This window comes from Opisthorchis viverrini (genome assembly GCF_000715545.1).
Source record: "Opisthorchis viverrini unplaced genomic scaffold opera_v5_3, whole genome shotgun sequence".
Lineage (NCBI taxonomy): Eukaryota > Metazoa > Platyhelminthes > Trematoda > Opisthorchiida > Opisthorchiidae > Opisthorchis > Opisthorchis viverrini.
In genome coordinates, this window is record NW_008751659.1 from 3,058,879 (window position 1) to 3,071,867 (window position 12,989).

Below are 12,989 nucleotides of genomic sequence, written 5' to 3' on the forward strand. Positions count from 1 at the left end.
CATATTTGGGTGTTTCAGACCTGTATTAGGAAAGTTCTCTTCTGTAGATGATGATTACCATCGGTTCCTTGATTGTTCCATCTAAAAAGGAAACACCATATCTTGCAAAAATCCTATGGTTGACAGTAGGGTGTTCACGTTGAAGCTCTTAATCCGCTTCAAACAATTGTAGAAAATTCCGCCATAATGCTTCTCCAAGTGAATTCTATCTGGCAGCAAACAGGTAAACACCTCAATAGCATTTTCCCACTAAAGTGGATCTCTCAAGTCGGACAGCATCGAGGGCGGAAGGGTAACCCTGGACTTGGAAAGAATATATCGACAGGACGGTTGAGGTCGTAGTAAATAAGGGATACCTGATACATTGTCACCAAGCAACGCAAGCTGCATAGTTTAGGAAAATCATTATCGTAACCATGTAGCTGTTCCTGCCATCAGGAAACTAAACCAACTCGAAGTAATCTTGGACATTACTTATATGGTCCTGGAAAGGCCTCAACACATGATACTAAAATTTCTTAGGGGATATGTCGTCATTACCCTCAAGTCACTGGCTACACTCATCTTTCTCCTAAATGGGAGAATCAACCTTTAGGGTACACTGAGATGCAACTACATTCGCGAAGAGACACCAGCTTATACGCCACCGCACCGACCGCTTACGGTGGATTGTCAAAGGGGCTGCGCGGTCGATTGGCCATATCCAGATAAGTGTCTAATTGAAAACAGCCTTCGATACCCTGGAAGGACGTGTTCCCTAAATTTGACTACACATGCAACCGGATCGAGCACGGTATGCTTCAGAGCCGATGCTTTTCCGTCTGTTGAACGTATGAGGACTTTCGACAGGCCATTCGTTTCTTGGTCTAAAACGCATCCGGTCAGAAATTCCGCCACCAAACGTCAGCATCTAGAGCACCAGCCGAACCTTGAGAAGCCTATCCGACACAGAAACTTCAAAGTTACGATATACCTTTTGAGGTTTTCTCGTGCCAGAGGCACACAAGCTCGTAATTAAACGAACCAACCAATAGGAGCATGGTAACTGACGTATCATCGGATTATCCATGTAAACCCCACTGGCTCTCCGTTTTACTCATTTTCTCCTCTTCCTATTGTAGGCCTTTGTGACAGTGTTTAGCCAATTCAGTGGCAGCAAGAGCCAGTGGAAACCACTTTTCTCCGGAAGATGTTACCAAGTAGTCCAAACTCAGGTAAGAGTAACTAGAACATTCATGGTTAATTCAAACCGCAGAACCTTCGGAAAAGAACTAGCGCCTCGACTCTTGAGCTATATCAAGATCACGAGTTCCGTTAAACGCAGATAGTCCGAACGCTACTCATAGCGGTGGTTACTGTGAAAACTGATTAAGACGTTAATTCTCACGTTCTGTTCAACTGCGCGGTTCCAGGTTTCCAAACGAAAACTAGGCAGCAAATTTGGAATGCTGGCATACCAGCACCAATTGTAACAGTCGCTTGGTAGGTCGAATGAGGCCCAATTGAATGCATAAGGTATCAAATTATGGCAGGACAAGTAACTGGTGGGATCGGTTCAATAAAGATGTGAAAAGTCGTTCAAATTCCGGTTGGTAAGGTGGACGATAAAACAACCGCGACCGGTATCGTGGAGGGTTGGGGGATAAATCAATATGTGTGAAGGTATCACAGATAAAGAAAAGAAAACTGGACAAGACGGGGTGAACTGCTACTGGATAGAATCAATGAGACTGCGTTGCACGAAGTCCAAGCGTGATTACAAAGTCACAGAAGGTTTCGTAGGGTAAAAAGCATGTAGTTGCCGTGTAAAATGCGAGCCACTTAATATACAAGTGGCTCTTTGAGGACACTAAATACATATGTACAATTCAGTGGACTAATTAACCAGAAGATCCCGAAGAATAGGAACCGAGAGGATGAGAAGTTTGTGAAGTGGGGGTTTCAAGATCTGCCAACAGGCCGCTGTCACCACTCAATCGTTGTGCCTCTTCTGCTGGTGTTCCAGCGACTTTAGTCTGTCGTGCTTCCAGTTTCTCCGGTCGCATGGCGAGTTCCCTTTGAGTAATCGTCTCACCGTGTCGCGAACTCTGATTCAATTTGCAGACACAGGTACTACTTGTGTTCGGAAGATCACTGCCATTCGTCGGCGGCTGATTATGCGTGACGGCTTGTCGACTGAAACTTGTCAGTACCACTCCGGGATGCTGATGTGGCTGTTGTTTATGCTGTTGATTAAACTGTTGTTGACTGGTCACAAACGGTGGCATGGAAGCCTGGCGTTCACCAGACGAATGAACTGTCTCGACAGGATGACCTTGTCTGATGGTCGAATTTAGTGTTGGTCGCATACGCCTCTCGTCCAAGGCCTTGTTTACAGCCGGACCTCCAGCGCCAGAACCACTACCACCACCACCACTGAGACCTGCACAGCCCACTGTCACCGAACCTTGTTTGATGAATCGTTTTCGTTGTATCACCTGCTTGGCCATTTCTTCATCGATCCGCACACGATCAGCTTCGGTGACCTCCAGAATACACTCGTGTAAATCTTCCATGAACCGCACGCGGTCAGATGCAGTTTTGGTGTTCAGAGTTACGAGAATGCGTGCGCGACCATCTGGTGTGAGACTGGTCCCAGTCAGGCCGGACTCTTTGGCGTTGATGGACACGTGTTGCGACAGTGGAAGCACGAGTTCCAAACCGTTAGGATGGTGTATAGTTTCAAAAGCCAGTATCCGTACTCCCAATAGATTGAGTGAAAGTCGAACTTGGTAGGCTATGGCCGCATCCCGACGTTTCTTTTGCACGGCTTTCGTGATCAGAAGTAAATCATTGAAAAGAAAGACTTCGCGTTGATGAGCACCAGGGCGTTCTTTCTTATGCTTGTCTGGTACCTGAAAAGAAAGTAGAAAACAGTACTGGTGATGTGAAGGACTGATTTTATCCTAAATAACCTATTTCGATAAGAATGTGGAAAAATCGAGATTTCCGTCATCGTTATATTCGACTGGAACGGAGTCTCTAAGACGCTTCCAATTCTTGGGAAATCTATGTCATTACTGACAAACTGGAAGCCATTTCAAAGTTCCGAAGAATGGTGTCAACTTCACTTAAATATTCGGGCACATACTCATTATTTAGCATATTTCAACCAATGTCGGGTAAACTCTCCGAGCGTGCATGCAGGCTTGTTGATCCCAGCCGAGATGGGAATTTGTCTGGAAAGCTACTCTCATGTTAACCATGTTTAGAATCCTTCGAATGACTTCCGATGTCCCTGGTTTGTATGGAGTAACGGTAGTCCCAATCCGTCCCTTGTTGGGTTTTGTCGCCGGTACTAACATCCTTTGTAAATGACACCTAACCAAACCAGCTGGATATCCGCTATCCAGGAGTTCGTTCTTTACTTCAATTTGGGTCACTGTCCGATCAACTTCTGCGCACAGGCCTATTGCACACCTAAACATTGACAAGGCCAGCCCCCTATAAACCAGTGTTTTCCAGAAGGAAAACACTGCACTGGTGCAATTGAAGGATCACCTCCCAGAGAAAACAACCAGGGATTGTGCCCGCAAAATTAAGTATAAGGACTGCACTAAGGTCTGTGTAGGGCAGACAACCAGGGAACTTCACAACAGGATCGGAGGACACATAAGAAAAACAAACAGGCCACAGAGCGTTACTGAAAGGCTCGGCAATGGCAGAACATGTACTGGACACGGGACTACGATCCACACCACATAGACTGATAACCGAGTCGGTGGAAATGACCAAGCACCCCAGTGTACATAAGATAGGAGGCGTAGAACTGGCAAGTGTGTGGAGAGCGGTCTTGGATGAGCCGACCTGAAACGTGTTGGTGTGTTGTTTTCAGAATGAGGAGCTATCAACACAAGTAGCTTAGACCTGAATTGCGCTTAAGCTCAACCAGCTCCCCCCTTCTGAAAAAGACTGTCGTAGCTCTCACAAGATCGCAAACCAACGAAATCTGGCAGTGGCACCTGAGGTGAATAATCAATTGAAGCACATTGAAGTGGAAGATCAAGGAACTAAACTCGATAAAAAATTATCCTAAACTCCCCCAACCTATCAACCGTAGATTTAGGTAACCACGCTAACCAACAAGACCTATTAACTGACATTCAACATTGATTTGGTGTGCTAATCGGAGGAAATCTATGTCATTACTGACAAACTGGAAGCCATTTCAAAGTTCCGAAGAATGGTGTCAACTTCACTTAAATATTCGGGCACATACTCATTATTTAGCATATTTCAACCAATGTCGGGTAAACTCTCCGAGCGTGCATGCAGGCTTGTTGATCCCAGCCGAGATGGGAATTTGTCTGGAAAGCTACTCTCATGTTAACCATGTTTAGAATCCTTCGAATGACTTCCGATGTCCCTGGTTTGTATGGAGTAACGGTAGTCCCAATCCGTCCCTTGTTGGGTTTTGTCGCCGGTACTAACATCCTTTGTAAATGACACCTAACCAAACCAGCTGGATATCCGCTATCCAGGAGTTCGTTCTTTACTTCAATTTGGGTCACTGTCCGATCAACTTCTGCGCACAGGCCTATTGCACACCTAAACATTGACAAGGCCAGCCCCCTATAAACCAGTGTTTTCCAGAAGGAAAACACTGCACTGGTGCAATTGAAGGATCACCTCCCAGAGAAAACAACCAGGGATTGTGCCCGCAAAATTAAGTATAAGGACTGCACTAAGGTCTGTGTAGGGCAGACAACCAGGGAACTTCACAACAGGATCGGAGGACACATAAGAAAAACAAACAGGCCACAGAGCGTTACTGAAAGGCTCGGCAATGGCAGAACATGTACTGGACACGGGACTACGATCCACACCACATAGACTGATAACCGAGTCGGTGGAAATGACCAAGCACCCCAGTGTACATAAGATAGGAGGCGTAGAACTGGCAAGTGTGTGGAGAGCGGTCTTGGATGAGCCGACCTGAAACGTGTTGGTGTGTTGTTTTCAGAATGAGGAGCTATCAACACAAGTAGCTTAGACCTGAATTGCGCTTAAGCTCAACCAGCTCCCCCCTTCTGAAAAAGACTGTCGTAGCTCTCACAAGATCGCAAACCAACGAAATCTGGCAGTGGCACCTGAGGTGAATAATCAATTGAAGCACATTGAAGTGGAAGATCAAGGAACTAAACTCGATAAAAAATTATCCTAAACTCCCCCAACCTATCAACCGTAGATTTAGGTAACCACGCTAACCAACAAGACCTATTAACTGACATTCAACATTGATTTGGTGTGCTAATCGGAAGAGGTCTCACTGCTTCGGTCTCCGTCTGACTTAAAACCTGACCAGATTGGCAACCTGCTCACTTGGCCCGATGAAGCCTTGTGTCAAAATCGAAACGCTGTCCAGTTAAAAACAGCCGATTGTTTATAAGCTCTTCTGAAACGAAGGTCGTAGTGTTCATTTAAACAACAATGTCCGGGAAAGAGAGCGCCTGTTTTTCTCCCCGTATCTAACTATTCTAAATCGACCGTTCCGACAAGTTACATAGCCAGTGCAGTCAAGGTCAGTGCGGTGGTCAGAGCCGGATCACAACATGAAGATGGAAGATTTTTGGGAACGGCCCATAGACTGTTATTCTCACCATCAGCCCAAGTAAGATTCATACTGGAAAACATTGAATGACGTCGCATAGCACAGTGAACCAGCTGGTGTATTGTGGCAACCTACCTCGTATAAACGACAGTAGCAGACCAGGCGACGTTGCGGCAGGGCCAGGTTGATCGGCCGCAAAGGTCCGGTGAGGTGTTGTTGAATTTTTCGTACTTGATCAGTGTGATCAGGAGCAACAGACATCTCCCGAAGCCGAATACGGTCGTAAATGGCCAGCAGGAGATTCCGATCCAGGTCTTCGCCTGTATCAAAATAAAGAGAGACATAAAAGGAGTTGATGGGTTACTATCCGTGAGTATCCAAACTAATTGTTAATAAAATCACTAGTTCACATAAGATTCTGATAGACAACCATCCCATCTCCGTTTTTGCTCTCCTTTCGAAGTATGTATGATGGTGTCATTATGACTATTGTGGATTGAACGAACCGGTAGATTACTCTACTGAAAATTCCTTACTATACAGTATTCTAGAATACCAAAAATTGTTCCCTCTATCACAGTGGATGAGCAAAATCAGGATTGTATTGATAACATACAATTGTCCATGGTTTAGGAAGGAGATACCTCGAGGTTATCATATCTGGTCATAACTTTGTTCCTCTTATAATCTTCGCCCTTTATTTTAGTTAGAGCCACATCCATGACCCGTATGAGGTCCAAGCAACAGCCCTTATCTACAGAATTATCGGACTACTTAATTAGTTCGGTATTTTGTCAACCTGGATTCAATCTGTGGTGCGGTCCTACCAAACGTTGTGCTTCCAATCTGAGAGGCCTGATGAAATTCGTTACGGCAAGAAGGTCAACGCTGTAACGACCTTATGAGTAGCTTCACCGATCAACGGATCTCTTTACAGTATGTTTCAACCAACCAGGTGGTAGGATTGTCGATCCTCCAGCTTACCGAACAGAAATGTATATCATCCCCAAACCCTGACCCGATAAACAAGAAAATAAGTTTGAAGAAAGACAGGTCATAGAAAGTTTAAAGTTGAAATTATGGTTAAAAACACTTAATTGCGTGAAACACCTCTTAATTGCAAAGGTTCGAAGTCATAGACAAATGATGGTCCAGTGTTGCCCTGTTGCAAAACTGTTGAACCAGAAGTTCTATTGAAACTTCTAATCAGATTCCCGCTGTGGTTCGAACAATTGGGCAGTACCTCAGCTCCCACTACGCTGTGGAGAAGAGTGAAGCTGTGAAAGGCAGCCTGATGTAAATTATGTCAAATTCGCACTGACAGAGTGATGTTCGGGGCGCGCAAAACCGTGACAGACAAACCAAGTGACAATAGACGTCTCTTGACAGACAAATGCAAGATTCACAGCTGACATGTCAAAAGAGACAGTTTCGTGGGGTGTGAAACCTGAGATGATAGGTGGGCTTGACAATGAAAGGTTGACAGCTCTAATCGCAACCATTGAAGAAGAAGACCGAGTAAAGCGCAACCCAGGAGCGGGTGCGAAACGTTTAGATGGACGCGATCGGTTTATGTATGTGTCCGATTGCTCTGTTTCAATGATCAACCAACTGAAAGTACAGCTGGATCGGAACAAGGGGGATAATGAGGATGATTCAGTATCATGCCAAGGCGTTTAGTGAGAAATACGAATCGCACTGGGATGGGTGAAAAACGAATCCGGAACTGTTCTGCTCCTCAAAGTTTGGATAAGCCATCATCGTTTGACCGAAAGACCTCAGGCTTACGCACTGCGATTACTGTAAGTTATAAGCAAAGTTTCGCTGCATCAGGAGCGGCAGGAGAATTGAAGATATTCCCTATTTTTTAAGCTCAGCAACCATGCGACAGTTTTGGATTATGGTCGTCACTGAATAGGTTCGGAGGGTGGCAGCCGGCTTTGTACACATCAGTCATTTCACAGTTGATCTGCAAGCAATCGGGTCCAATCAACGTACGGTGAAGTCTAATATCAAAAGTGCAAAAAATGTAATACAATACTAAAGGAGGTAGAAAAGCGAACTGCCACAGTTTAGCCTCAAGCGCCATTCACTACCACATTGGGGCGAGGTAATCCAAATGAACAGAAGGACGTAGGTGTAGGTCGGTCTTCGTAGTTCGGCTGACGACGGTGTTTCCTCGAGGGGAAGTGGCAAAACCCGGATTCTAAAATCCCCTAGATGGGATTACTTATCAGTTTCAGCAGATCAGGCGGATGAGCTTGTTTTCGAAGTCGAAAGTATGCGCTGTCGCGGCTGTGAAGTTAGTTTCTTGGACAGAGTAAAAAACAAGCAAGTAAAAGCAAGTCCAGGTTTAGTACTGATCCTTTCAAGTGCAATGCTAACTAAAAGCTTCATACAGAGATCAAACTTAATCGAACAGAAACGGAACACCAGCATAGCGAATTGGGCCGATCTGAAGTTCCTTTCCGCCCTGTATGCTGCATCCGATGATAGACAAGCAAAAGTAGATTAGTGTTAATAGAAACTGGCACCAAGTTTCCAAGATTCACAAGATAAAGTAACTAGCTCGTTGAGAGAGTTCATAAATTCGACTCATCCGTTCTCAGCAGACGGCCACAGGCCGTCAGTACTTTGGACTGAAAAGAATATCACTTTCGGGGTCTGAAACCAACCAATGAATGTGGGATCGAAAGCGGTTCCATACGACGAACATCCCCTTTAAGGAAAAGACGATACCTGGCTGATTAAATTCAGCCACTTCAAAGGCAAACTCCAGCCATTCTCCATGAATGAGTTCATCTTTAGCAGACAATAGTTTGATATGATGGTCCCATTCGTATTCACTAGTTTGAACACGTGGAAAAGACCTTCATATGTAAAATTGTATGATACAAAGTTCCAAGCCTATTGACATTGAAACTAGCTTGTCAAACCGAACCACTGATTATACCAAGGTTGCTCACACCAAATGGTCTGGTCAAACTCAGCGTCTTTGAGCCAGAAAAAGCAGCTGCTTCCGGAGATTCCCAACAGTCCACTATGAAAAAGTTCAAGACGTTCAAAAATTCCCCAGGGTCTAAAACTCGTCATAGAGTGCATCCACATGGTCTCTAACCAATGACCTACCACCGAGACGTCCCCTGTCCGAAGCTGTGTCCATCTGGCTGTGTAAGGAGAACAGGAGAAAAGTGTCTACCTGATAATGCATCACTTTATTAGTGTAAAAACAATAGCTTAGATCGTTTGAACAGTTGTATTGGCAGGACAAAAGCATTCGCACTCAACACGCCGTGTTTCTCCAAATAATTCTCCTATGGCTGGCTAGTTGTATGTCAAAATCTCATGAGAATGAGACAAGCTGGGGGTTTCAGACCATCACAAAGCTCAGGCACGCGTAAAATGTGCCAAGAATAAAGGTCCTGAACGTAACACACTACTTATGAGGTTTCTGAAAACTCTTCGACCCTCCTTTCGAAACCGTATTTGTGTGGAAACGAGAGTATCTGTCGAATAAAGCCCCAGTTATCAAAAGCAGTGGCAATGATAGTAACAGAGTAGGTTATCGACAAAATAGAGATAAAGTACCTCCATCAACTCCTCGCAGGTTGCGCACAAACTCATCCCTGGTCATCTTGCTCTGTGGGCGAACATTCGGGCTGTACATGTCCGTGTGAAGCATTACAATTGCATAGGCAAGAACCATAACAGAATCGATATTTCGGAATTGGGCCTTCACACGTGCCGGATTCTGTTCTATGTAGGCAGATTGGAATTCCGTTAAGAGATGCACGATTTTCTGCGATTCACCCTGAAAAAGTTAGAGTCGATGGAAAATGTAACTTGAGAACAGCACCCCCAAATGGGAAAACACCTACCCTGAACGCTTTCGGGTTCAAACCAAAATGGGAATGTCTAATTCAATCACAAAAACGTGGTCACGTTATGTTGGAAAACCAATTGGTTTCGGTTTATAAGGAAAAACGGGAACAAATACTTTTCGAGAAACAATTTATAACCTGGTTTCAAACAAACATCTTTCATTCCTAGTCAAGATCTTTGTTTAGGTCGATATCCCATGGTAAGAATAGGCGAGAGGCTTACACAAAGCGAACGTACACGGGAGGGCCGAGTTAGTTCGATGTTCGTTGAATATCAGTTTTACTCGAACAGTCTTGGACTAGTTCTCCGCTTATGGCTGATTCACAACCGGACAACCACGGAACGAATTGATCTAAGGCCAATTGGCGCTACCAAATAGGATAAGAATCGCCTATCACAACCAGCCACATCAGCGTCAATCAGGCTGGAATCAACTTTGTGGGCGAAAACTGAGATAGAGAGGTGATGGACATCGCTATAAAGTGACTGGCAATGGGCGTGCGGATAAGAGAATATTAGAGCGTGGTGAAAAGACGGGTCTCCTTACTAGACTGACCAACCACGTAGGAGTTGGCACTTCGCTGGACGGGTGTAACTAACACTGAAAGTGGTCAGCACCCCATCACCCCGACGGTTGATCCATTTCAACGATGCATAACTGAGGCAACTTCGTTTTTCTTCTGTTGCTCCCAAATTCCAAATGCGATATACTCATGGTTGTCTGTTTCCAACAATTTTGTCAAAAGATGATTTCTAAGCTGGTTTCTAAGCCTCTCTCCAGCTGGTTACAAGAGGACGCATTTGAGCTATCCATATGAGTTCATCTGCTGAATACAGTCCCGTATTAGAACGATACAGCGATGGGCTGAAAGACCACTAACATTAAATCTACATACCGACCATTCACCACCTGGTCGTGCACGAAGCTCTACGTGGCCGAATGAACCTAACATGACTGACAATCGATTTACAACTGTCTTCACCACTGGTGTCCACCATGTTCGTGTGGAAAGATCTGTCATAAATCCCGTCAATTTGAGTGACAGCCCATGGTTCGAATGTCTTACAGCATGGTTCTGAACACACCCATTGATCCGTATGTTAGAAACGCATCGGAGGGAGGATGATATCAGATAAAAAAGGAAATACGACTTTTTAAGATGCGATAACAACCCAACAAAAACATAAATTTGCCGAAAGAGACCTGGCGATTCCGGTGAATGTGACGAGCAGACATTTTGCTCTGGAGACATTTCTCAATGAATAGGGTGCCGTGGGAGGGTAGTGCAACATTATTTAACTTAGTTTCAATTTCCCTGTATTTGGGACTAAAACCAACTGAAATTCTGTCATGCACTAGGAAAGTATGATGAGGAGATTGATTTGGATTTAAGGGAAAACAACGGTGCACGTAATCTACGATAACCGTGCTCGCATTGCGCGCGAACGAACGATTGCTAGTTGTTTACTATGAAGCATACTCCATCCGCATTGATTCCCGAAAGATACCGCACTCAAGCGATGGCGACCAAAGAGAAAAAACAACCTACTGACGACAACTCAGTTATCCGCTGACGTAAGCACTTACATCGTCTGGTTGTTACATTTGTGGTTAAGTACACCCAATCGTATAGGTGGGTATAATCGTACAGACATTATTTTCAATGGCATTGTCAAAGAAGTTACAACGTGATATGATGAGAGTGACTTGGTTGAAAGACCACAAGATTGGCTGTTTTAACAAAGGAGGTCGACACTTGCCGTCGAGGGCGAAATATACATAGCAGTTGGGCTGATCAAACAGGAGAGCTGATACAAAACAAATCAAACCCAAGACTGAAAACCATTAGGGCTGAAAGGTCAGTGGAAAATCGTTATTTAAAAACCGGAAATTTGAATGCAATAAGTACGGGCTTAAAGCTGGAGATGAAATATTCCTTGAAAAAAAAGGAACGTAAAGTTGAGCGGAGAATTGGGGGAATCTGCCAACGATCGGTGGGAGAGGAATTAACTTGAGGTTAATTAAATCAGATAGTCGAGGGAATCTGGTCGCAGCTTACCGGTGTGCGAAAGCAACTCAGCAACAGACGTAGTGCTTCATCTACTTCAAGTTCCCGGAAGTCCAATTCCCGCATGAACTGTCTGTAAGAGGGCATTAAAGGGAACATTGAATGTTGACCGATCTAAATAGCAGAGTGGACCGAACGACAAATATCACATTTCCAACGGGCCAGAAGATGACATGAAAAGGTCAGATGTTGCAAGCAGCCCAGGCGAAATGTATTGGCATAATGTAAATACCTTCCGCTTGATAGGTCAGACACTTACGTAATTCAGGTATTCAAAACTGATCTACATTCAGTTACTCATGCTTTCATAAAAAAATGGAAATTTAGCTTTGTCGATTGAGCTACTGAGATTAAATTCAACAGAGCCATCCCCAAATTGTCCGCTGAAATTTCAAGCCTGAAAACTAATATTACCCTAATAATCGCTCCAACCACATTCCAGGAAGGGATCAAGCAGTCAAACCCAAAGTCTCCGGGCAACTGAATCCGGGCCGTCAAAATACAATTCTGCAGCCTTATACACAGACCTTTATGAATCTGGTAGTGAACCACAGAGAAGGGAGTCCATATTAGATTTACAAGAGGTGTACTGAGTAAACGACCTTTCGCATTTTGGTCGAGTGCTCCGAAAACTGAGTCGCTTATCCCATACCACACTTGTATATGAGTCAGAGCCTGATTCATCGAAAGTCTGTTCAGTGGACCAAAAATAAAATGTCTAATCATTGGCTGATATGCGGCCCATAATAATTACGGAGTTCATCAAAAACGGATGAGATTGATCGATAAATGAATGTTAGTGTCGAACAATAAACGCACTCATGCCCCAACTTCTGCGCTATCCTGAACTGATTCCACTACATTTGTAGATCGGTCGGCCTCAGAAAATGCAGTGGGTCAAGACAGTACGGAAGCCGAAGTTGCGGTTCACACCAAGGGGTCAGAGCTTGGGCATATCATCCATATCCACTCATTGTGGGTTCATTGGTGCTAACATTGCTGTTAAAACCACATGCTGCTTGGAAAATTCCTGTCGCCTAATTTTGTATTCATTAGTGACTGCATCTCAGGTCCCGACCTAAAGCTGCCACCTTGACGTGGTGGTCGGGCTTGAGTGCTGCAGCGATCCCGCGGGCGACACTGGCTGGAACTTCGTTCCACAAGGTGCAACCATGCCAGGAAGGCCAAAGGGGAGCAGCCAGACCAAGAGCAGCGAGACCCCGTACTACGAGTAATCGTGCTACGAGGCGGTCTGGGGGTAAAGTCGTACTGTTCTCTGCGACAGGAGTGTGAAGGCAGTAAGGTGTTTCCCCCAGGCGACCAGCATGTCCATATTTATGGAAGCAGCGATGCTGCCTTCCCCCGAGGAAGGGCTTAGAAAAGGTCGACCCCAAAAACCGCACACTCCGATCGCCCAACGGTTGACCGTGACCGCCAGCGCATTATCC

At 44.9% G+C, this 12,989-nt stretch overlaps 1 protein-coding gene across 1 annotated transcript in view; it reads right to left on the reverse strand.

The window, feature by feature from the left end:
* Positions 1 to 1,446: 1,446 nt before the first annotated feature.
* T265_00345 (hypothetical protein) overlaps positions 1,447 to 12,989 on the reverse strand; it is a gene marked incomplete at both ends in the record, with an annotated part of 41,859 nt that continues 30,316 nt past the window's right edge. The window contains 4 exons of the mRNA XM_009164090.1: positions 1,447 to 2,894; positions 5,726 to 5,910; positions 9,179 to 9,401; positions 11,533 to 11,614. Of these exons, the coding sequence (XP_009162354.1) occupies positions 1,881 to 2,894; positions 5,726 to 5,910; positions 9,179 to 9,401; positions 11,533 to 11,614 (1,504 nt within the window). The remainder of the gene's footprint in view (positions 2,895 to 5,725; positions 5,911 to 9,178; positions 9,402 to 11,532; positions 11,615 to 12,989) is intronic.